The sequence below is a fragment of the Vulpes vulpes genome, chromosome 5, assembly GCF_048418805.1.
Source record: "Vulpes vulpes isolate BD-2025 chromosome 5, VulVul3, whole genome shotgun sequence".
NCBI classification, from domain to species: domain Eukaryota; kingdom Metazoa; phylum Chordata; class Mammalia; order Carnivora; family Canidae; genus Vulpes; species Vulpes vulpes.
In genome coordinates, this window is record NC_132784.1 from 74320459 (window position 1) to 74343283 (window position 22825).

The window sequence follows — 22825 nt, forward strand, 5'->3', positions numbered from 1 at the left end:
GATCTCTGGATCATGAGACCCATTTTTGTTGTATCTGCGTCCTTTGCTCCGGAGGATCCTCTGCATATCACTGTGAGGTGAGACCCAGGGCACCTTTAAAATGAACTTCATGTCAGCCACCAAGCATTTCTTTTAAGCCGAGCCTTCACAAATAATCTGCAAACTTGGTGAGAACCTGCCTCGTGGTTTTCTTGAAGCAGTTGAAGGCAGAGATTTCTTTAAGTAACAGCATTTGCAGCTGCTCAGTTTGGCAAACCAGCTCTGCGAGTAACAGCATTTCTTCCCTCCTCTCAACAGCCCTGCCCAGTGGACAGATTGGATCATCATTCGCAATTTTTTCATTTATTACTTATTTATTTATTCATTCATTCATTTATTATTTATAAAGATTTTATTTATTTATTCATGAGACACAGGCAGAGACACAGAGGGAGAAGCAGGCTCCCCGTAGGGAGCCCAATGCAGGACTCAATCTCGAGACGCGGATCACACCCTGAGCCAAAGGCAGACGCTCAACTGCTGAGCCACACAGGCATCCCTATTTATTTATTTTAAAGTAAGCTCTATGCCCAATGTGGGGCTCGAACTCAAGACACCAAGATCAAGAGTTACACGCTCCACTGACTGAGCCAGTCAAGCACTCCTATCATTCTCCATGTTAGATAAGGGCATGGACGATCATAAAAGTTAAGTGACTTTGTCCAGGGTTGTTCAGTGAGTCAGCTGTCAGCACAAGAGCTGCTGATCCCAAACTCACACTTGTTAGAGTTGCCTGACAAGAGTCAAGAAAACCAATTGGGGAAGAAGCTGTCCTGTGCTGGCCACAGCACACCCGCAAAAAGAGTCAGAATTGCTGGGGTCAGGTACAAACAGTTTATTTTTCTATAAAGAGCAAAGTACAAAGAGGCAGGGAGGTCAGCTGAGCCTGGAGGAGCAACAGCGGGCAGGCCCTGGGCCCTGGCTGAGTTTGGAGGAGGTCCTGGCGGCTACCCCAAGAGTAAACAGGATCCAAGGTATGGCTAGTCAGGTGCCCTGGGCATGATGAGGGGCAGGGGGAGGGGAAGCAGGAGCCCAGGACTGCTGATGGGACTCACACAAAGCCAGGCTTCATGGATGAGCGGCGGCAGTTGGGGCAGCTCCGCGTCCCGTGGTTCTGCAGGCACCTTTCGAGGCAAAGGAAAGGTTTATTTACTGAACCCATGCTTTCATCCTGGGCCTGGGCTCTCTCCCTACCCCTCCCCTCTACAGGATCTGGGAAGGCGTCAAGGGAGAAGGTAGGGCCTGGTGGCCCTGCTTGCCCCTGGTACTCTGTTCTGGGGCTTCTAGGAGGTCAGGAGGTCAGCATGGAGAATGGTACCTGTCCCAGCCCTGAGGCAGGTCTAGCCCTGGGTGTCTGAATCCCATGGCCTTTGAGGGGCCTCTCTGAATTCTCTTTGGAAGAATAGTGATGGCCACCTCACAGGGCTGCTGGGAGGATTCAAGGAGTTATTTATTACAGGGGAAGCTCTTAGAACGAAGGGAGCACTACGCTTAACATTACTACTGTGGTTAGGCCAGCTGGGGCCCTAGCGTACCCCACAGAGCCCCCTGCCCACAAGCCAGGAGCCCTCACCTGAGGTGGAAGATGTGCGAGCAGGGCAGGGCCTGCAGCCGGCTGTTCCTTTCACCTATGGACTCGCCACACAGCCCGCAGTAGAGCTCAGTCTCCTCCACACACTCATGGAAGCGCACGACATGGGCACGCAGCTCCCGCTGCAGCCCCTTGCTGCGGTAGATGCTCTCGCTCAGGCAGTGCAGCTTGAGCTGGCTTAGCTGGGGCCAGTGGGGAGCAGAGAGCGGGCATAGGGGACAAAGACCAAGTCAGTCCCAGTGAGCCTCCCTCCTTGCCCAGCCCGAGAAGTGGCCCCCGAAGGACCACTGAGCCGTCAGTACACACAGGGTCTGGTCCTGGCGGTGCTCTTGGCTGGCTGATGGGCCTAGGAGAAACGTCCTGCCCTCTGGGCCTTGGTTTCCCCTCATGCAGAATGAAAGGATGGGTGAAGTAAGCAGTCTTCACCCCTAGAACTACCTAGGAACCCCATGTTTTTGAAGAATTTTATTGACCAGATCTGCTGCACTGATTCCATAAGAATGAATTTGCTCTTCTGTTTTTGTTAATTGAATACACATAACAAACAGCTCATTGGCATCTGTGACCAACCTGAGATACTTGGGTAAAACTGAGCAGCTATAATCTATCCAAAAATAAAGATATTTGGCATTTTAGGGGCACCTGGGTGGCTCAGTCTGTTGGGCATCTGTCTTCGGCTTAGGTCATGATCTCGGGGTCCTGGGATCAGGCCCTGCATAGGGCTCTGCTCAGTGAGGAGCCTACTTCTCCCTCTCCCTCTGCCCCTCCTCCTGGCTTGTGCTCTTTCTCACTCACTCTCTCTCTCTCAAGTAAATAAATAAAAATCTTTTTTAAAATTTGGCATTTTAGTTGTGCTGTGCACTGGATCCCAGAGAAATTTATATTTTCTAGAAGACCTCAAGTAACACTGAGCTTATTTTCAAAATTTAAAGGTTTGGATACTAAACCTAAAATTGAGAGGCCACATACACTATGGGAGGAATGCGGGCTTTAGAGTTAAGACAGACCAGGTACAAAGTGTGAGACCTGGAGTAATCCACTGAGCCTCACTTGCCTTAACTCTAAAAATGGGGCTTGCGCTCACCTCGCAGGGAGACGGTGAGGACTGGGACCAATACCTAGAAGCACCTGAGTGTACCCAGCTCTTGGTGACTGGACCCACTGTTAGGATTTCTAATGACTATCAAGAAGCTCTGAGGAATTCTGACGTCCTCTGAGCTACAGATTTCTTGCCCTGCCCTCCAAAGTGCTTTGTGGGTGGAAGAGAAACAGCCAGGGTCTGGGAATGGGTGGTGGGAGCCCCTGGAGATCTAGAAGAGCTCAGGGCATGTGCAGGCTCAGGGTAGCCCTTCCCACACACCCAAGATCCCACCTTGGCCTCTTGACTCCAGACCCAGAAGACAGAATCAGGTCTGACCTTGTTCCCCACTTCCTCTGCCAGGTCCTGGGCTTTCTCGATGACATCCAGAGCCTAGAAGGCAAGCATAGGCCAGGGCTACGGGCAGAGTTCTCTGGCAGAGGCCTTGGCTCACAGGAAGGGAAGGGGAAGGGAAGGGGCAGGGAGGGGCGGGCTTGAGGAGGGCAGCATGGCTGGGCAGCTGCCCTGCCTGAGAAGGTAGCAAAAGGAGGCTGGAGCCCAGTCACAGAGCCACAGTGTGGGCAAGTTACCTGCTGCTTCAGTTTATTCAGATACAGAATGGGAAGACTATTCCTGTCTCATTGGGTGTTGTGAAATCAGGAAAGCAGTTAACGCATCCTGAGTTCAAACCCAGCTCTGGCTCTTTAGTAGTTGTGGGTCTGGGCACGTCGTGAGCCTTTTCTGAGTCTGGAAAATAACTTGGAATGTACTCACCTTATGGGATTCAGGTGAAGCTGATGTTAGACAAAATGTCTGGAAGAGTTCTGCCCAGGACCAGCCAGCCCCACAGACTTTTGGCCAGTAGGTCACTACTGGCTGCAAATAGGAGCAGTGGGGAGAGCGGGGGGGTATAGGAAAGGGCCCGACCTCACCTTGTCCAGTGCTTTCCTGGCTATCCAGCATTTGGCCACTCCCAGCAGCACCTGCACCTGCCCCAGGCGGTTTCCAATCTCAGTCATGATGCTCATGGCAGAGTCGTACCTGGGGAAGGCTGTCTGCACAGCCAGGTGGGAAGGTGCGATCAGACTGGGCCAGGCCTGCAACCCCTCCCTCTGTACCCCAGTGGCCTCACCTCCAGGTCCCCACGGCTCCGGTGGATGTCGGCAAAACACAGCAGGCAGAGTGCCTGGAGTGGCCGGTCCCCGTGCTGCAGTGCAATCTTCATAGATTCCTGTGGAGGGAACCTGGTTGCTCCAGCCTGCCCATCTGCCCCCACCCACCCACCAGGGTGTCATTCCAGTGAGACCCTCTGACAGGGCATCCCAGAGATCACCCTATCCAATACACCTAGCATGGCATCGAAGCCCTGCACATGAAACCAGTGAGGTCTCACAACGCCCAGAGAAGTGGACACAGGTTCAGAGAGCAGAAGTGACTTGATCAAGGTCACCTGGCTCATAAGTGGCAATGCTAGGATTTGAGCCCAGGTCAGTGGAACTCCAGAGACTAGCTCTCTTCCAATTTAAAGCAACCCACAGAGGATGTGTGTGGGTGGAGGCAGAAGGAAGCCCTCTCCCCTGAGAATGGACTGGAAGGGAGCAGAGAGGTGGGCAGAACAAACACATCCTTCGGGGGCTCTTGGAGAAGGGGGCTACGGGCAAATCTTGGGACCCTAAGTGGCCTGATGTGGAAGGAGGACCCCTTAGCCCATACCACCACCCTCTACCTGCCCGCCTTCCCCCCTGCCCCACCTCACAACACTCCATGGCGCTGCCCAGGTGGCCCAGCAGGCGGTACGCCACAGCCATGTGGTACTGGCTCATGGCCCGGTACTTGAGGCTCCAGCCTTTGCCATAGTCGCTAACGAGCTCTGCGGCCTTGCAGGGGAAGAACAGGGCTTTCTCGTAGTCCTGCGGGGGACACAGGGAGGAGGTGGGACAAGAAGGGGCACTGTGAATGGCAGGATGCCCAAGTCAGGGGCTCCAGGGCCTGGCGTCTCCATCAACCCATAGTGGGTACCCATAGGCCCTGCCGGTGTTCACTCATTCATTCATGTATCCAAGGAAAAGGGATCCAGGCAGAGGGAACAGCCACTGAAAGGGTGTGGGCTCCACAGACATAGGAATTTTCATCCAGTTTGCTGATGTAGCCCAGGAGCCTAGCACAGTTCTTAGCACTTTGTAGATGCACAATGAATATTTGTTGAATGAAGGAATGAATGAGAAGGCAAGAAAATACAGTTGGCTTCTCACTTACTCCCAGTTGGGCCCCTTTTATCTTCAGAGACACACAAAAAGGGGTACCAGCACCCCCAGTAGTGTCTGCCCCCCAGTACCCAGCAGCAGGTGCTTCCCAAAGGCTCAGTGACTGATTGTCAGCCCCAAAGAACATCGGAACAGACTCACTGGGGCAGTGAAATCATTCCTTCATCCCTTCGTTCTCCTCACACCTCCAAATACTCTTTCTACCTGCTGGATCTCAGCTGATGACCTTGCTTCATCACTCCACAGGGAAAACAGAAGAAAGTCAGAAAAGGACTCTTCTCCACCAAATCCATGAGATGGATCACTCTGCCTCCTTCCTGCCACCATGGAGGACTCCCTGCTCCAACAGGTGTGAGCCCCTCCATGGGGGCTCTGGACACATCCCCCATCTCCTTGGGCTCAATCATTCCCATCATCCTACAAACATATTCTGGCATTTATTACCTCATTAAAAAATAAAAAAAGAGGGCAGCCCTGGTGGCGCAGCGGTTTGGCGCCGCCTGCAGCCTGGGGTGTGATTCTGGAGACCCGGGATCGAGTCCCACATCGGGCTCCCTGCATGGAGCCTGCTTCTCCCTCTGCCTGTGTCTCTGCCTCTCTTTCTCTCTCTCTCTGTCTATGAATAAATAAATAAAATCTTTAAAAAAAATAAAAAAAGAAATCTCATGAAGTCTGCTTCTCCCTCTCCCTCTGCCTACCATTCCCCCTGCTTGTGCGTGCTCTCTCTCTCTCTCTCTCTCTCTGTCAAATAAATAAATATATAAAATCTTTTTTTAAAAAAAATCAAATCAATCTTCTTCAGACCTCATGTCTCCTTCAGCTAAGCCCCATTGCTCCATTCTTTCTCTTAGAAAATCTATTTGATCTTCTACTTAATATCCAATAGGCATCTCCAAGTTAATATGACCAAAAGAGAACTCCCAATAACGCCAATAAAAATCTGTTCTTCACAAATTCTGTTACATAGTTAAAAAAATTATTTACTTAAGTAATCTTTATGCCCTACACGGGGCTGGACCTCACGACCCTGAGACCAAGAGTCACACGTTCCACCAACTAAGCCAGCCCAGTGCCCCTTGCCAATGTATGTTTTCTTTTTTTAAGATTTATTTATTTATTCATGAGACACACACACACACACACACAGAGGCAGAGACACAGGCAGAGGGAGAAGCAGGCTCCATGCAGGGAGCCTGACGTGGGACTCGATCCCGGATCCCAGAATCACAACCTGAGCTGAAGGCAGGCGCCCAACCGCTGAGCCACCCAGGTGTCTCCCAATGTATGTTTTTAATTTGAAGCCATGTAAATGTTTTAAATATTCAAAATACTTTAATTTTTTAAAAACCCCAAAGATAGAGGCGCCTGAGTGCCTCAGCTAGTTAAGCCTCTGCCTTTGGCTTAGGTCATGATCCCCATCTCCTGGGATCGAGCCCCACTTTGGGTCCCTGCTTAGTGGGTAGTCTGCTTCTCTCTCTCTTTTTTACTCTCTCTCTCTCTCCCTCTGCCCCTCCCCACTGCTTGTTCTCTCTCTCTCAAATTAAAAAAAAAAATCTTAAAAAAAATAAAATAAAATAAAAATAAATAAAAAATAAAAAATAAAAAATAAATCTTAAAAAAACCCCTAAAGATAGAAAATGGAAATAAATAGCCCTAACTATATCATCATATTAATATAATTAATTATAAGTTTAATTATAGTTATTATAATATAACACAATATAATATTAAAATATAATGCTATAAGATATTATTACATCATGTATTATGTTGCATTATACTAATATGACCACACAGAAAAGAGTATTTTGTGAATTTTTTAGGATAAAATAAATATGTAATTATGTTGCTAAAAGCCAACATTTTCAGTCTAGGAGAAAAGAGAATCAAGATTAAAATAAATTAAGGAAAATCCTGAAACATTAGATTTGAATTGCAAATATCAGCATAAACTTAGTTGTCTTGGCAACTAAAAAGATCTAGAAGCCATGACAACCCAGTAGCAATGAGCACCTTGAGAACCCACATTTGGTCTTTAATATGACTTCCCACCAGAAAAGCCCAGAAAAATGGCTGATTTCAGGTCCGGGGTGGGGGCTATACAAAATGAGCCTGGAAAAAAAAAAAACAAAAAAAAAAAAAACAAAAAAAAACAAAATGAGCCTGGGATAGTTTATTGTTCCAGAAAATCAGAACACTTTCAATGTTTAAATAAAGTCTCGTCCAAAGGACACAGGAGTTATATCGAAGGAATACCATTAGCTAAAGTCAAGATATTTTGAGCATCAGAAAAAACAACATTACAATTAACTGAAGAGTACTAGGGGCACTGGGGTGGCTCAGCGATTGTCTGCTTTTGGCTCAGGTTGTGATCCCCAGGGTCCTGGGATCGAGTCCCGCATCAGGCTCCCCTCAAGGAGCCTGCTTCTGCCTATGTCTCTGCCTTTCCCTCTGTGTCTCTCATGAATAAATAAAATCTTTTTTTTTTTTTTTATAAATAAAATCTTAAAACAAAAAAAAAAACAAAACTGAAGAATACTGAATATTTTAAAAATCCAGGATTTCATAGCAATACTCAAAAAGAAGAAAGTAAAACAAGTAAGTATGATCATTGAAGGCGGGTATAACTTCAACTCCTCATCATCAAAGTGATAATTAAAGGAAGCGAGGGATGCCTGGATGCCTCAGCCAGTTAAGCATCTACCTTCGGCTCAGATTGTGATCCCAGGGTCCTAGGATCAAGCCCCACATTGGGCTTCCTGCTTAGGGGAGAGCCTGCTTCTCCCTCTGCCCCCTCCCTCGCTCATCCTCATGCTCTTTCTCTCTCAAATAAATAAAATCTTTAAAAAAATAAATAAAGGAAAGGAAAGGAAGAAATATTTATGCCTTTTATGCAGGAACTGCATTTCAGAGGAGCTAACTAGCCCGTTTGATGGAGGACAGTTCTTCCTTACAGAAAAATCCAGCCAACAACTGTAGAAGAATGGTAGGACTTGGAAATTGCCATTCCCTTCAGTTGAAATAGAAGAACTGATGCAGGCAAGAAACATCACTGGACACTAAATCTGCCCAGTGGAAACTGTGGCCACAGAACTGAACATTCACAGGAAGCCAGAAGTCACCTCCCTCCAAGTTCACCTCCTGGTCACAAAAGGACAAACACAAACCCTAAAACCAAGGGATCAGGTCATTGTCCCCATATGGGATGTGATGCAACATGAAGCTCCGAGCAGCGCTGACACAGTCTTCTTACCAAAACAGTGTGACCCGAGTCTTCCCTAGTCACTGAGTTCCCATTCACAGGGAGCAGAGGGGAGGAAAAAACCCCACAAAACCCCAGTCACATGACTCCTTGCAGAAGCAAGGGGACAATGAGATGAAGTACGTTCTAGGGCAATCCATCCCCTTGTTGGATAAATCATGGAAAATAAAGGGGAGGAGAGAAATCTCCTACTGAAAGAGACTTAAGAGACATAATGCCCACTGCACGTGTGCCTCTTGTTTGTGTTCCAATTTCTAGAAGCAGAGGGTAGAGGCGTGTTTTCAGGATAAGCAGAGATATTTAAGAGATAACTGTGATTACATAAGAAAGTATCCTTATATAAGAAAATATCTTTTTTTTCTTTCAGAGATGCATACTGCACTACTTTGGGGTAAAGTATCATGATGTCTATCTATAATTTCATGTCACAACACTTCAGTTAAAATATGGTGTCATATATGGGTAATATTAATAATTGTTCAATCTAAATGGTGGGGATATGGAGATTCATTATATTATTCTTTTTTCCTGTATGGTTAATTGTCTTCATAATAAAAAAGATTTGGGGACGCCTGCGTGACTCAGCAATTAAGCGTCTGCCTTCGGCTCAGGGCATGATCCTGGAGTCCCAGGATCAAGTCCCGCTCTGGGGTCTCTGCCTGGAGCCTGCTTCTCCCTTTGACTGTGTCTCTGCCTCTCTCTCTGTGTCTCTCATGAATAAATAAATAAAATCTTAAAAAAAAAAAAAGATCTTAAAACACTCCATCCCTCTCCCATTTTTCAAATCTCACTGAGTGGGTTCTTCCTACGTCTGGTTGCTGAAAACAAAATCCTCGGTGGCATCCTGGATGACTCTCATTTGCGAGCAAATGATTCTCATTTGCTCGCACCTCACCTTTGATTCATCAGCATTTGCACACCTATCTACCCCCAGGTTTATTAAGCATATACTGTGTGCCAGGCATCAACATCCCCCGTGGGCCAAGGGCAGCCTGGATGCCTAGGGTCCTGGCCAAACAAACACTGGACCAGAAATAAGCCTGTGGTCTCTGGCTCCTCTGTCCACTCCCCATCTGCCTTCTCCCCCCCCCCGCCCCCCCCCCCCCGCCCCCTTGGTTCTCACCACCTCCCACCCCCTTGTCCCACACCTGCGACAGCAATGCTGGCCTCCGTAGTCCCTAGAATAGGCCAGCTATGCCCCACTCCCCCCACCCAGGGCAGAGTTTTGCTTTTGCTGTTGTCTCTGTTTCAGGCTTTTACCAGTTTTCTGCATGGCTCACCCTCTCATCTGCTTCCAACCATCAGACTGATAACACCTCTCCGAGGCCTTCCAGTCATTCTATTTGAAGTTGTAACACCCCATCTTCGGCACTTCCCACCCCCTTTCCCACTTTCTCCTAAGCACTTTCTAGAGCGCTGTGTGATTGAGTTACTGATTATATTTGACTTTTTCTAGAATGCAAGCTTTACATGGCCAGGGGCTTTGCTGTTATTTTCACTGCTTGCATCCCAAGCCAACAGAGCAGCACGGCATAGAGTAAACAGTCAATAAATACTTGATGAATGAATCCTTAACAACTGTGCTGGACAGTGGGCCCTGTTCTCCCTCATTGTATAGATGTGCCTACCAAGGCTCCGAGATGAGAGGTGCCATGTCCAAGACCACACAGCAAACACATGGCAGTACAGGTTCATGGCCAGTCCTCACAAGGAGCCTCCTGGTCCTCCAGAGGGCAGACAGACCAAGGTTTGAATGCTGGCTCTGCCCTTCCCGGTAAGTCTGCACCTTCCTGGGTGAGTCTTCCCTCTCAGACTCTCCTATGTGGGAGGACTGAGTACGGTCTTGAATGGGGAGTGTGACTCACAGGAGGGTGTCAGGGGACCCGAGCCCTCCCCCGCCCACCCCCCTGGGCCCGAGGCCTACCTTGACCTGGGCATAGAAGCTGCCCAGGCTGCAGCAGACGCGGCACTCGAGCATGGCATCGTCATTGTTGTGGGCGTAGCGCAGGGCCTTCTCGAAGCTCTCCAGTGCCTTCTGGAAGAGGCTGAGGCCCAGGAAGGCATTGCCCATGCTCAGGCTGACCTGGCCTCCGAGCTGGGCGCCCGCCCTGGTGCCGGGCAGGCCGACGCAAGTCTTGCAGTAGGAGATGGTCTTGTGGAACTCACACAGCTTCTCGTTGCTGCGTGCCAGGTTCAGGTAGCTCTCCAGAAGGAAGTCGGCATCCTCCAGCTCCCGAGCCGTGTCGATCTGCACCACAGCGAACTGCCCGGGGGCAAGGGCAGGAGCGGTCAGCCTGGGCTCCAGGCCTCAGACCGGGCCTCCTCCCCGCCTCGCAGCCAAGGCCTCGGACCCAGAGCTTCCAGCCAAGGCCTCAGATGAGCTCTCTGTTCCCCAGCCACAGGCCAGGAGCATCAGCCCTGGAGCCAAACACAGGCCCTTCAGCTTTCGCCCCCGGCCTTCCTGGGCCACCCACCCACCCACCTACCCACAGCCTCAAACCCGGAGCCCAAACAGGAAGGCTGGAAGCTAGCTTCCCAGGCGGGGCCTGGCCATTGCCGAGCCCTGAAGCCCAGAAGCTCCGTCTCCGTGTCACACAGAAGTTCAAGGCCCAAGGGCCTTCGACGGGTCTGGGAGCCCCCTGCGGGGCTGGGCTGCTAGCCAGGGGGACGCAGGGGAGCGTGAGGAGCCAGGAGGGTGGGCAGCCCGGGCCCACCTTCAGCATCTCCTTGTAGCGGCCCATCTCCGAGTGCGCCGTCACCAGGCAGCCCAGCACGCGGAAGCGCCCCACGAGGTCGGCGCTCTTCTCTAGCACCTTCATCCACATGTGCAGCGCCTTCTCGGTCTGGTTGGACTGGTACAGCTGGAGCCCCTTCTCGATCTGCTGCTTTGTCTGGTCCTGCCCCATCCTCGCAGAGCCCTGCACCGCACGAGGAGGGAGAGACCCTGGGCGCTCCCGGCTTCTAGGCGTTCATGGCGCAGACCACAGTGCCAGCTGCCCACGGAGCCCCAGGGAGGACAGCGGCGCCAGGCAGGGGCCCAGAAGGGGCCTAGATGGAGAGCGGGCGCCACCCTGGGAACAAGGCTTGTCCGGCCCCAGTCCGCAGCTGTCCCTGCCAGTTGGGGCCACGTGGCCGCTGAGGAATGTCAGCTACAGTGTCACGCGGGCCTCTGCCGCACCCCCCCACCCAGGCTGGGAGGTGGCTTCCCCAGGATGCAGGCACCCTGCTCCCTGCTCCCCCTCAACCTTGGGTGTCTCCTCGGGGCCTCTGACACTGGCCCTGCCTCCCTGGCCCTGCAGGCCCTCCCCGTGGCCTGGCCGAGGAGCCGCCTCCAGGGACAGGCTGAGGGCCTGGAGGAAGCAGGGATGAAGTGAGGCGGGTGGCCAGCCCTGAGCCCTGCATACCCCCACCCATCACAACCTTCCCCCCAGACCTACTCCTCCCCAGGCTTTGTTTCTGGGATTCGCTGGGCACTGGGGACCAGGATCAATCCTCCATATGCACACCCACACCACACCCAACATCTCATCCACACTCACAGTATGACCCAAGCCAGGTCATTCACCTCTCTGTTCCTCAGCTTCTTCATCTGAAATGAAGAGAACAACAGGCTAAAAAGCCTGACCCAGAGGGGTGCTATGAGACAGCACAGGATAGTGGGGACAGCATGCACCCTGGAGCCAGACTGACTCTGCCACTTACTAGCTGTGTGGGCCATGTGACTGTGGGCAAGAGAGTGCTGGTACCCACCTCAGTGGATTAGAATGAATGAACTAGCTGGAGAGGACATAGAACAGCAGGAGGTCACCCCCAAGCTGTGTCCAACTGCTCCATAGCATACCACCCACCAGGGACAGGAGTTGATCCCTGAAGGGTTAAGAAGCATCCCAATTCCCATCTCCATCTCAGCTTGAAAGGGTGCCTAACAGTGACTTTTAATGCCAGACACTGTGGAGAAGTGTCTTATGCAGGGAGCAGACTCTTGAAATACGGGGGCTTCTAGTGTTGAAAGGCCCTAGGTAATAGGGCTCTGCCAACCCCACCAGCTCTATCTCCCTCAGTTTTTCTCCTTCCACTCTGTGACAGAAGCCCCCTTCTTTTTTTTTAATTAAAAAATTTTTTTAATTTAAATTCAATTAGGGGATCCCTGGGTGGCTCAGCAGTTTGGCGCCTGCCTTGGGCCCAGGGCGTGATCCTGGAGTCCCGGGATCGAGTCCTGCGTTAGGCTCCTGACATGGAGCCTGCTTCTCCCTCCTCCTGTGTTCTCTGCCTCTCTCTCTCTATCTCTATCTCTATCATAAATAAATAGATAAATCTTTAAAAAATAAATTCAATTAGTTAACATATAATGTGTTAATTGGTTGCAGAGGTAGAGATCAGTGACTTTTCAGTCATCACTATATAACACCCAGTGCTCATTCCATCACATGCCCTCCTAACGTCCATCACCCAGTTACTCTGTCCCCCCACCTTCCTCCCCTCCAACAAACCTATTTGTTTCCTATGATTAAGAGTGTCTTACAGTTTGTCTCCTTCTCTGATTTGTCTTGTTTCAGTTTTTCCTCTCTTCCTCTATGATTCTGTTTTATTTCTTAAATTCCACATGAGCGAGATCATATGATGATTGTCTTTCTCTGATTGACTTGATTTCATATTTTGATGACTGAGTAATATTCCATTGTATGTATACACCACATCTTCTTTATCCATTCATTTGTTGATGGACATCTGAGCTCTTTCCATAGTTTGGCCACGGTGGACATTGGTGCTATAAACATTGGGATGCAGGTGTCCCATCATTTCACTACATCTGTATCTTTGGGGTAAATACCCAGTATTGACATACCCTACCCAGAATAGGGTAGCTCTATTTTCAAATTTTTGAGGGCCTTCCGTACTGTTTTTCAGTTGGCTGTACCAGCTTGCATTCCCACCAACAGTGTACCAAGGTTGCCTTTTCTCCCCATCCTCACCAACATCTGTTGTTTCCTGATTTGTTCATTTGAGCCATTCTGACTGGTGTGAGGTGGTATCTCATTGTAGTTTTGATTTGTATTTCCCTGATGATGAGTGAAGTTGAGCATCTTTTCATATGTCCGTTGGCCATCTGTATGTCTTCTTTGGAGAAACGTCTGTTCGTGTCTTCTGCCCATTTCTTGACTGGATTATTTGTTCTTTGGGTTTGATAAGTTTGTTTTATAAGTTCTTTATGATTTTGGATACTAGCCCTTTAACTGATATGTCATTTGCAATAATCTTCTCCCATTCTGTCCGTTGTCTTTGGTTTTGTTGATTGTTTCCTTTGCTGAGCAAAAGCTTTTTATTTTGATGAAGTCCCAATAGTTTGTTTTTGCCTTTGTTTCCCTTGCCTTTGGAGATGTGTCTAGCAAGAAGTTGTTGAGGACCAGGCCCCTTCTTTCCCCAGGGGAAAGGTCATCCTTTCAGAGTGGACAGTTTTTAGTATATTCACAAATTTGTACACTGAAGGACGCCTGGGTGGCTCAGCGGTTGAGCGCCTGCCTTTGGCCCGGGGCGTGATCCTGGGGTTCCAGGATCGAGTCCCACATCAGGATCCCTGCATGGAGCCTGCCTCTCTCTCTGCCTGTGTTTCTGCCTCTCTCTCTCTCTCTCTCTCTCCCTCTGTGTCTCTCATAAATAGATAAAAATCTTTTAAAAATTTTTGTACACTAATTACCACTAATCCCAGAATATTTACACACATCAGAAAGAAGTCCCATAATGCGGCGCCTGGGTGGCTCAGTTGGTTAAGCATCTGTCTGTCTTTGGCTCAGGTCATGATCTCAGGATCCAGGGGTGGAGGTCCCTGAGTCAGGCTCTCTGATCAGCAGGAAGTCTGCTTCTCCCTCTCCCTCTGCCTGCCACGTCCCCTGCTTGTGTTGTGACAAATAAATAAAATCTTAGAAAAAAAAGCCCCATATTGATGAGTAGTCACTCTATTCCTCCTGTTATAGTCGAATTGGTGTCCTCCCTGATTCATATGTTGAATTTTTATTTTTTTTAAAGATTTTATTTATTCATGAGAGACAGAGAGAGAGAGAGAGAGAGAGAGGCAGAGACACAGGCAGAGGGAGAAGCAGGCCCCAGCAGGGAGCCCAATGTGGGACTCAATCCCGGGACTCCAGGAATATGCCCTGAGCCGGTGGCAGGAGCTAAACCGCTGAGCCACCCAGGGATCCCCTTGTTGAATTTTTAAGAAGATTTTGCTTATTTATTTGAGAGAGAGAATGAGTAGAGGAGAGACAGAGGGAGAAGCAGGCCCCTGCTGAGCAGGGAGCCCGACACAAGCCTCGATCACGAGTCTCCAGGATCATGCTCTGGGGCGAAGGCAGGCGCTAAACCACTGAGCCACCCAGGGATCCCCATGTTTTTTATTTTTAAAACAATTATTTGAGAGAGAGAAAGAGAAAGCAAGAGAGCAAAAAAGCACACACATGAGCCAGGGGTCAGAGGGAGAGGGAGAGGGAGACAGGACCTCAAGCAGATTCCCCGCTGAGCATGGACCCTGACACAGGGCTTGATCTCATGACCCTGAGAACATGACCTGAGTGGATATCAAGAGTCAGACGCTTAACTGATTGAGCCATCCAGGCTCATATGTTGAATTATTAACCCCCAGATGGGATGTTGTTGGAGACACTGTCTTGAAAGAGGTAAAATGAGGTCATTAGGGTGGGCCTTAATCCACTATGACTAGTGTCCTAAGTTCAGGACACAGACACACAAAGTAAGACCAAGTGAAGACATAGGAAAAAGTCACATACAAGCCAAGGAAAGAGGCCTCAGAAGGAATCCACCCTTGTAACACCTTGATCTCTGAGTTCTGACCTCTGGAACCGTGAGAAAATAAATTCCTATTGCTTAAGCCACTCAGTGGTATTTTGTTTTGTTTTTAAAGTTTATTTATTTAGACAATCTCTACACCCAATGTGGGGCTCAAACTCACGACCCTGAGATCAAGAGCCTCACACTCCCCTGACTGAGCCAGCCATGTACTCCAGCGGTACTTTGTTATGCAGCCTGAGCAAACTAATACACCTCGCAACCACCACCTACTTTCCAGGGAATTACCTATTTTTTGGACATTTCATATACATACAATCATACAATATGTGGTCTTCTGTGACTGGCTTCTTTCACTTGGCATCATATTTTCTTTTTTCTTTCTTTTTTTTTTTTTATGATAGTCACAGAGAGAGAGAGAGAGGCAGAGACACAGGAGGAGGAAGAAGCAGGCTCCATGCACCGGGAGCCCGATGTGGGATTCGATCCCGGGTCTCCAGGATCGCGCCCTGGGCCAAAGGCAGGCGCCAAACCACTGCGCCACCCAGGGATCCCGGCATCATATTTTCAAGGCTCATCCATACATAAATCAGTACATCATTCCTTTTTGTGGCTAAATAGTATACATTATATGTATGGATCTACCATTTTATTTAGCCATCCCTTGGTGAACCACGTGAGGTTTGGTTCACTTTTTGGCTGTAAAGAATAACAGTGCTAGGAACACGTATGTACAAATCTTCCTATTTTCATTTTTGTTGCGTTCAGCTTCTGAGGAATTGCCAACAATTGCCCCAGGGCCTTTGTATCTCCTGATTTCTTTTCCCCTCCCTCCCACCATCCTGCTTAGTTCCATTCTAGTTAGGGTGAATCTACTTATTATACTCTCATGGAGAATTACATTCCATTCTGATACGAGACTTCTCTCTATAATTTTATATTCATCAATAAGGTTATTTTCTTGACATCTGTTTCCTCTACTCAAATGTGTGAACAGTGACCATCTCGTCCACCACTGACTGCATCCCCAGAGCAAGGCCAGGCAACCGTGGTCACTCAATAAACGTGCTGAATGAATGAATGAATGGGGAAAAGGGGGAGGAACAAAAGTCTAATTTGGAAATTTAAGGCAACTGCTGCAGGCTTCACAGCCGATTTGCTACGTCCTGCCCCAGCCCAGGCAGAGATGACTTCCTGTTCACGGTGAGCAAAGCAGGTCCAGAGAAGGGCAGTCTGGAGCCAGCTCAGGGTCACAGCTCAGCAGAAGTGGAAGGGATTTAGGAGTAAACCCATGGGACTTAGGCAAAGCTACCAGGAACCCCCGGGGGGACGTGCTCTTGAACCCCCACCACAGGAAGCTGGGAAAGGGGGCGAGAGGGAGAGTTGCAGTAGCCAGTCAGGGAGCCACTGGCAATGGAGAGGTGACTGGGATCTTCCTCTCATCTGGGAGGGTGGGTCTTTGGTGAATGTTAACCTCCAGAGGGGAAGGAAGCTGGGCCCATAGGGAAAATGCTGAAGATCTATCAGATTCTCTCCCACTCCACACTCCAGACCCAAGTCTGACAGGAAGGAAAGGACACCGGCACCTGCATCCGTGCCCCCAAAGGAGTCTGGGAGCCTCTTGGGTACCTAGGAACTCAGATGATCTCAAAACTTGAACACTTGACAGGAGAAAGGTTCCCCGCCCTAGAGTCAGCTCTTTGCTGACTACTGCACACACTTAGATCAAGGTCATGCTCCGTTAGGGCAAGGGCTGTGATGGTCGTTATATCTCGAGCACCTGCCCAGTCCCTGGCAAAGTGAGAGACCAACAGATGACCACATCTAACATTTCCCGAGCTAAGCATTTCCTCCAGCTTACAAATAAAGAAACTGAGGCACTGGGCAGTAACATGACCTGTCCAAGACCACACAGCTAGAGAGACAGAACAAGGACTGGATCTGAGTAATGTGACCCTACGGGTCCCACTCTTAACCAAGATACTGTCCCAGAAAGGAGGAAGGAGAGAGGGGGGAAAGTAAAGGGGAATGGGACACAGATTTTCAGAATTCACAGTGATCTTTACCTGACACACAACAAGTTACCTGGGAACCTTAGCCAAAGGTCTGGTCAGAGTGGAGGTGGAAGAAATATATACAGTGAAGGCTAAGCAGAGGCTCAAGAGTCAAGTCTCGATCATGAGTGCCCAGCAGTGGAGATAGACAAAGGCCCCTGCAAGGTGGACTGATGAGCCACAAAATGAAATGGCCTTTTCTGGGCCCCTTAACTTCCCCGGTTGGTATGAAGCAAGGGGCCCAGAAGATTCTACTAAATGCCTTCTGTGTGCGGTACCAGCTACATTCCTCACGTTAGACTCCTGTTTTATAATCAAAAGTAGAATATCTAAATTTGGGCCTGAAGCAGGTGTCTCAGTGTCTCAATCTGGCATGTGAGTCCTGAAGATCTCTATGTCGGTGGGCTACATTTGGAAGATTTCACACAAAACTCTGAATTTCCTGCTTCTCCTGGAGACTAGAGGCTCAAGCAAACTGGGCCCTGGGATTCTGCATGTTACAGAGCCCAACTTACTCCCACGCTTCTCCTGCCTTGACACTGAGGCCAAGTGTCACTTGTCATCTTAGATTGGCCTCCTTTCCACTCACTTGCATCACCTGCCTGGCCCCTGCTCTGGAAGCATGACAAACAAAACCCCAGGGGAATGTCCCAGGGCCCCTCTTCTATAATTCGTGGGATCCTTGGGCAGTTTGTCCCTCTGGACAAATTCATTTTCCTTGTTGTAAATGGGGTTATCACCTCTCCGGTAAGGTTTCTATGAAAACCAAATGAAAAGATAAAAAAGAACTTGCTTTGAAAACAAGTAATTGAACTAATGCCCCTATAATGGGCCTCCTGAACCTTCCTGGAATTGGCATTTACTCTGTGTAATAATGGAAAAGCTAGAAATAATCTACGTCCAGTAGAAAAGTGGTTAAGAAACCAAGAAATGCTATATAGCCTCTAAAAATGAAATTTGTAGATCCTAGTGTATATACCCAGATGGAAGGGTGCCCGTGACATAGTAACTGAAAAAATGCACGTAGCAGAACAATCTGTACGTTGTGGCATGATCTCATTTTTATTAACAAAATTATATATGTACATATTTTTTTGTATATAGAGAGAAAAATTCTGGAAGCATACTTACCCCATCTGTTTAACAGTTATCAATGGGCTGTGGGATGGGGAAACACTCACTTTTAACTTTTATATACTTAGGGTTGTTAGCAAGTTGAACAAGTGTTTGCCAGGGGTGGCCCTGAGCCAATCTCTCATCTTCCAGCTCTGCTGGGTGGGTGTTTTCGCTTCCATTTGGCAGATGAGGAACTGGAGGCTGACAGAATCCAGTCACTTGCCCAAGGTCACGGGGACTGGTGGTAAAAGCAGATTAAGAAATTTCTGAACAAGGGATGCCTGGGTGGCTCAGCAGTTGAGCATCTGCTTTCAGCTCAGGTCATGATCCTGGAGTCCTGGGACTGGGTCCCACATCAGGCTCCCCACACGGAGCCTGCTTCTCCCTCAGCCTGTGACTCTACCTCTCTCTGTCTCTCTCATGAATAAATAAAATCTTAAAAAAAAAAAAAAGAAATTTCTGAACAAGTTTTCCTCACCATACTCTAAAGTCTCTTCTATATAATTATAATGTTTTGCATTTAAAAACTCCTGAAGCCTTAAAATGATTTCTAAAAAAGATTATTTATTTATTTATTTATTTATTTATTTATTTGAGAGAGAGAAATAGCGAGAGAGCACGAGCAGGGAGGAGAGGGTGAAGCGGGCTCCCTGCTGAGCACGGAGCCCAACATGGTGCTCAACCCCAGGACTCTGAGTTCATGACCTGAGCTGAAGGCAGACGCTTAACTGATGGAGCCACTCAGGGGCCCCCTGCGCCGCAAAATGATTTAAAAAAAAAAAAATCTTATTTATTCATTCATGAGAGAGACACACACAGAGAGGGGAAGAGACACAGGCAGAGGGAGAAGCAGGCTCCATGCGGGGAGCCCGACGTGGGACTCGATCCCGGGTCCCCAGGATCACACCCTGGGCAAAGGCAGGCGCTAAACCGCTGAGCCACCCAGGGATCCCCTCAAGTGAATGTTTTAAAAAATCATTTTGCAGGGCAGCCTGGGTGGCTCAGCAGTTTAGTGCCGCCTTTGCCCAGGGTGTGATCCTGGGGACCCGGGATCGAGTCCCACGTCGGGCTCCCCGCATGGAGCCTGCTTCTCCCTCTGCCTGTGTCTGTCTCTCTTTCTGTGTCTCTCGTGAATAAATAAAAAAATCTTTAAAAAATTTTTTGGAGTGCGAGTGAGCATGAGGGGTGGGGCAGGAGGAGAGAAGGAGACTCCCCGCTGAGCAGGGAGCCTGAACGTGGGGCTCCAACCCACAACCACGACCTGAGCCAAAATCAAGAGTCGGGACGCTTAACTGACTGTACCACCCAGATGTCCTAAAATGATTTTTTTTTTTAAAGGTTACTGCATCATGTCAGCCTCTGGGCACACTAGACTTTAAGGATGACTGGGTTGGTGGCACTCTCAAGGCTGGGGGACCGCAACCAGGTGCCCCTCCCTTGGGAGTTCCCAGACTGCCAAAGGGAGTCTCCAGCAGCAGAGGGCCAAGCTGGTGCTACCTACTTCCTCATGGGATGACACCCCTGGGGCTGCCTCGGAAGTTGTATTAGAACTGTAAGGTGGCTCTGGGGACTTGGCTGTCATTTGTTACATGGCCACTGAGGAGGGTCTATGGAGAACTCAGGTAATAGCTGGTCGTTAGCAATCTATAAACAAAGTATGAAATTATTTCCTTTCTTCTGGAGATAGAAATTTTTTTTAAAAGATTTTATTTATTTATGAGAGACACACAGAGAGAGAGCGAGAGAGAGGGAGAGACACAGGCAGAAGGAGAAGCAGGCTCCATGCAGCGGCCTGATGTGGGACTCGATCCCAGGTCTCCAGGATCATGCCCTGGGCCAAAGGCAGCACTAAACCGCTGAGCCACCCGGGCTGCCCGAGATGCTAATTTCTAAATCAAACTCAGTCTTGGCCACTGTAACTGACTGCCATAATGGAAATTGTTCTAGGCCTTGCACTGTCCAATATGGCAGTCCTCGGTCACATATAGCTTCACTGTGAAAGTGAGGAATGAAATTTGTTTAAGTAGCTACAGTGGTTAGGGGCTAGTCAAACTGGACAGTGTAGACAGGTCCAGAAGACAGCCAGATTCAGGGTGAGGCAGATGGTGAAGTGGGAACACACGGGGCGCTGGAGAAGTGGAAGGGACAGGAGCTGCAGAAACGTGGCTGGATTGCAAGAAAGCAGGCTCAGAAGGACCAGGAATGGCAGGAGCAGGTGGCACAAGCCTAGTGCTGTGAGTTGCTTTCAAGTAGGGGGAGGAAAGAACAAGGCTAAGTGAAAGCCAGACACAAAAGGCACATATTCTATGACTGCATTTATATGACACGTCCAGAATAGGCAAATCTATAGAGCAGAAAGATTACTGGTTGCCAGGGGCTGGGAATGAGGGGGAGGTGAGAAGGGGAGTGACTGCTAAGGAGTACGGGGTTTCTTCTCAGGGTGATGAAAATGTTCTAAAATTAGGTTGTGGTGGTGGTTGCACAATGCTAAAATCCAAGGACTTGTCCCCTCTAAGTGAGTGAATTATAGCAATTTTAAAACACCAAAACCTCAGGAGGCCTCAGGACAGTGGGACCCCCTTAGGGGGCGGACGGGGTGTTGGTGGGGATGCAGGCAGTGCTAAAGCCCTGTGGCCTTGGCTACAGGAGCGTCAGGATGCCTCTTCCCAGTTGAAACGTGTTCCATTTCCCCTTCTCTCAAGACTCTTTAAAAAAGCAAGAGCCATCCCTAGAGCTGAAGCCTTTACCAGGAAAAGAGAAAGTCAATGTATGCAGAAGAAATTAAACAGCAGATGGTGGGGGTTGGAAAGGACTCCTGAGAGAGAAGGAAAATGCTTGAGAAAGGCAGAAGGTGCAAGAAAAAGCCATCTACAATCCCTCTTGGAAGGGCAACGTTGTCAGACAGTAGTGTGACATTCCCAGAGGTGAAGTCACAAACCTGGATTTCATTTCCTTCCCGATGCCTTTCTTCATCAGGGACTGAGAGGTTCAAGGGAGCACAGTATGTGGAAGACCTGGGAGCGTTACGGCAGCTGTGTGCTGGCCAAGAGAGCCCAATGCGGGGGCTGCCTCTGTGGTGAGCCAGGAGCCAGGAGCATGGGAACAACTAGGTGCTGAGGAATCTATTAAAAAAAAAAAGGTGACTTCATGTGGGTTTTAAAAAGGAATACAGGGACGCCTGGGTGGCTCAGGGGTTGAGCATCTGCCTTCAGCTCAGAGCGTGATCCCAGGTCGTGGGATCAAGTCCCACATCGGGTTCTCTGCATGGAGCCTGCTTTTCCCTCTGCCTGTGTCTCTGTGTCTCTCATGAATAAATAAAATCTTTTTAAAAAAATAAAAAATATATAAAAAGGAATACAAACAGTGTAACTAAGACACAGCTATACAATTCTAAAGGTGCACAAGCCTAAATTTTTAAGAGGTTAAAAACAGTTACTTTTGGCATTTTCTTTTTGGTAAATTTTATTTTTTTATAAAGATTTTGTTTATTCATGAGAGACACAGACAGAGAGAGGCAGAGACACAGGCAGAGGGAGAAGCAGGCTCCTTGCAGGGAGCCTGATGTGGGACTCAATCCTAGGACTCCAGGATCACACCCTGAGTCAAAGGCAGACACTCAACCGCTGAGCCACCCAGGTGTCCCCTTTTTGGTAAATTTTATTTCGTTTTATTTTTTTAAAGATTATTCATTCATGAAAGAGAGAGAGAGAGAGAGAGGCAGAGACACAGGCAGAGGGAGAAGCAGGCTCCATGCTCGATGTGGGACTCGATCCCCGGTCTCCAGGATCAGGCCCTGGGCTGAAGGCAGCGCTAAACCACTGAGCCACCTGGGCTGCGGGTGGCTTTTTGGTAAATTTTAAAGAGAAACAACAGCCTAAGTACAATGTTAAGTTGAAAGATAACGAGTTGTACTTCACATTTCATTTTTATATCAAGTTTTACCTCAGGAGAACAAGCGTCCTACAGCAAAGACTTAAAAGCCGAGATCTGTCACTTTGATCTTGAGTGACAGAAGAATCTGTGCTGGGAGAGAACTTCATGTTCAACCACCTTGTCACTGAAACAGGTCAAGAAGGGAGTCCTCAAAGCCTCTGACTCTCCAGCTTGGCCCCAATCCCTGAAGTTTGTGAAACACCCTTTTTGAGAAGGCACCTTAAGGGCATTTCATATATGTTGGTTATGTAGTTTAATGTGTATGTAGACACATATAATTAATCTACATTTAAAAACAATTTAAATAGGGACGCTTGGGTGGCTCAGTGGTTGAGCATCTGCCTTCAGCTCAAGGTGTGATCCCGGGGTCCCGAGATCAAGTCCCACATCGGGCTCCCTGCAGGGAGCCTTCTTCTCCCTTTGCCTATGTCTTTGCCTCTCTCTTTCTCTATGTCTATCATGAATAAATAAATTTTAAAAATCTTAAAAAAATTAAAATATCAAGCTTGTGATATTTTCACATTTATGAAAAATATTAATGGTCAGAATGAGGTGAAGTTGAAATAGGTGCATTTCAAGTTGATTTAAAAACCATAGGTGGTGATGCTTGTACAAGACTGTAAATGTGGTGAATACCACTTAATTATCTACTTATGAATGGTTTAAGGAAACTTAGTGTTGTTTTAA

At 48.6% G+C, this 22825-nt stretch overlaps 1 protein-coding gene and 1 long non-coding RNA gene across 2 annotated transcripts; both read right to left on the reverse strand.

The window, feature by feature from the left end:
* Positions 1 to 859: 859 nt before the first annotated feature.
* On the reverse strand, positions 860 to 11503 carry RAPSN (receptor associated protein of the synapse). The gene is made up of 8 exons (XM_026004001.2): positions 10949 to 11503; positions 10159 to 10497; positions 4460 to 4618; positions 3841 to 3939; positions 3641 to 3763; positions 3048 to 3101; positions 1613 to 1812; positions 860 to 1163 (listed from the first exon to the last, which is right to left on the reverse strand). The coding sequence occupies exons 1-8, from the start codon at positions 11138 to 11140 to the stop codon at positions 1091 to 1093; spliced, it is 1239 nt and encodes a 412-aa protein (XP_025859786.1). The 5' UTR covers positions 11141 to 11503; the 3' UTR covers positions 860 to 1090.
* Positions 11504 to 18128: 6625 nt separating this feature from the next.
* LOC140598903 (uncharacterized) lies at positions 18129 to 21501 on the reverse strand. Its single transcript, XR_012001449.1, has 2 exons — positions 21144 to 21501; positions 18129 to 18443 (listed from the first exon to the last, which is right to left on the reverse strand). It is a non-coding gene; the product is annotated as an uncharacterized lncRNA (long non-coding RNA).
* Positions 21502 to 22825: the final 1324 nt, after the last annotated feature.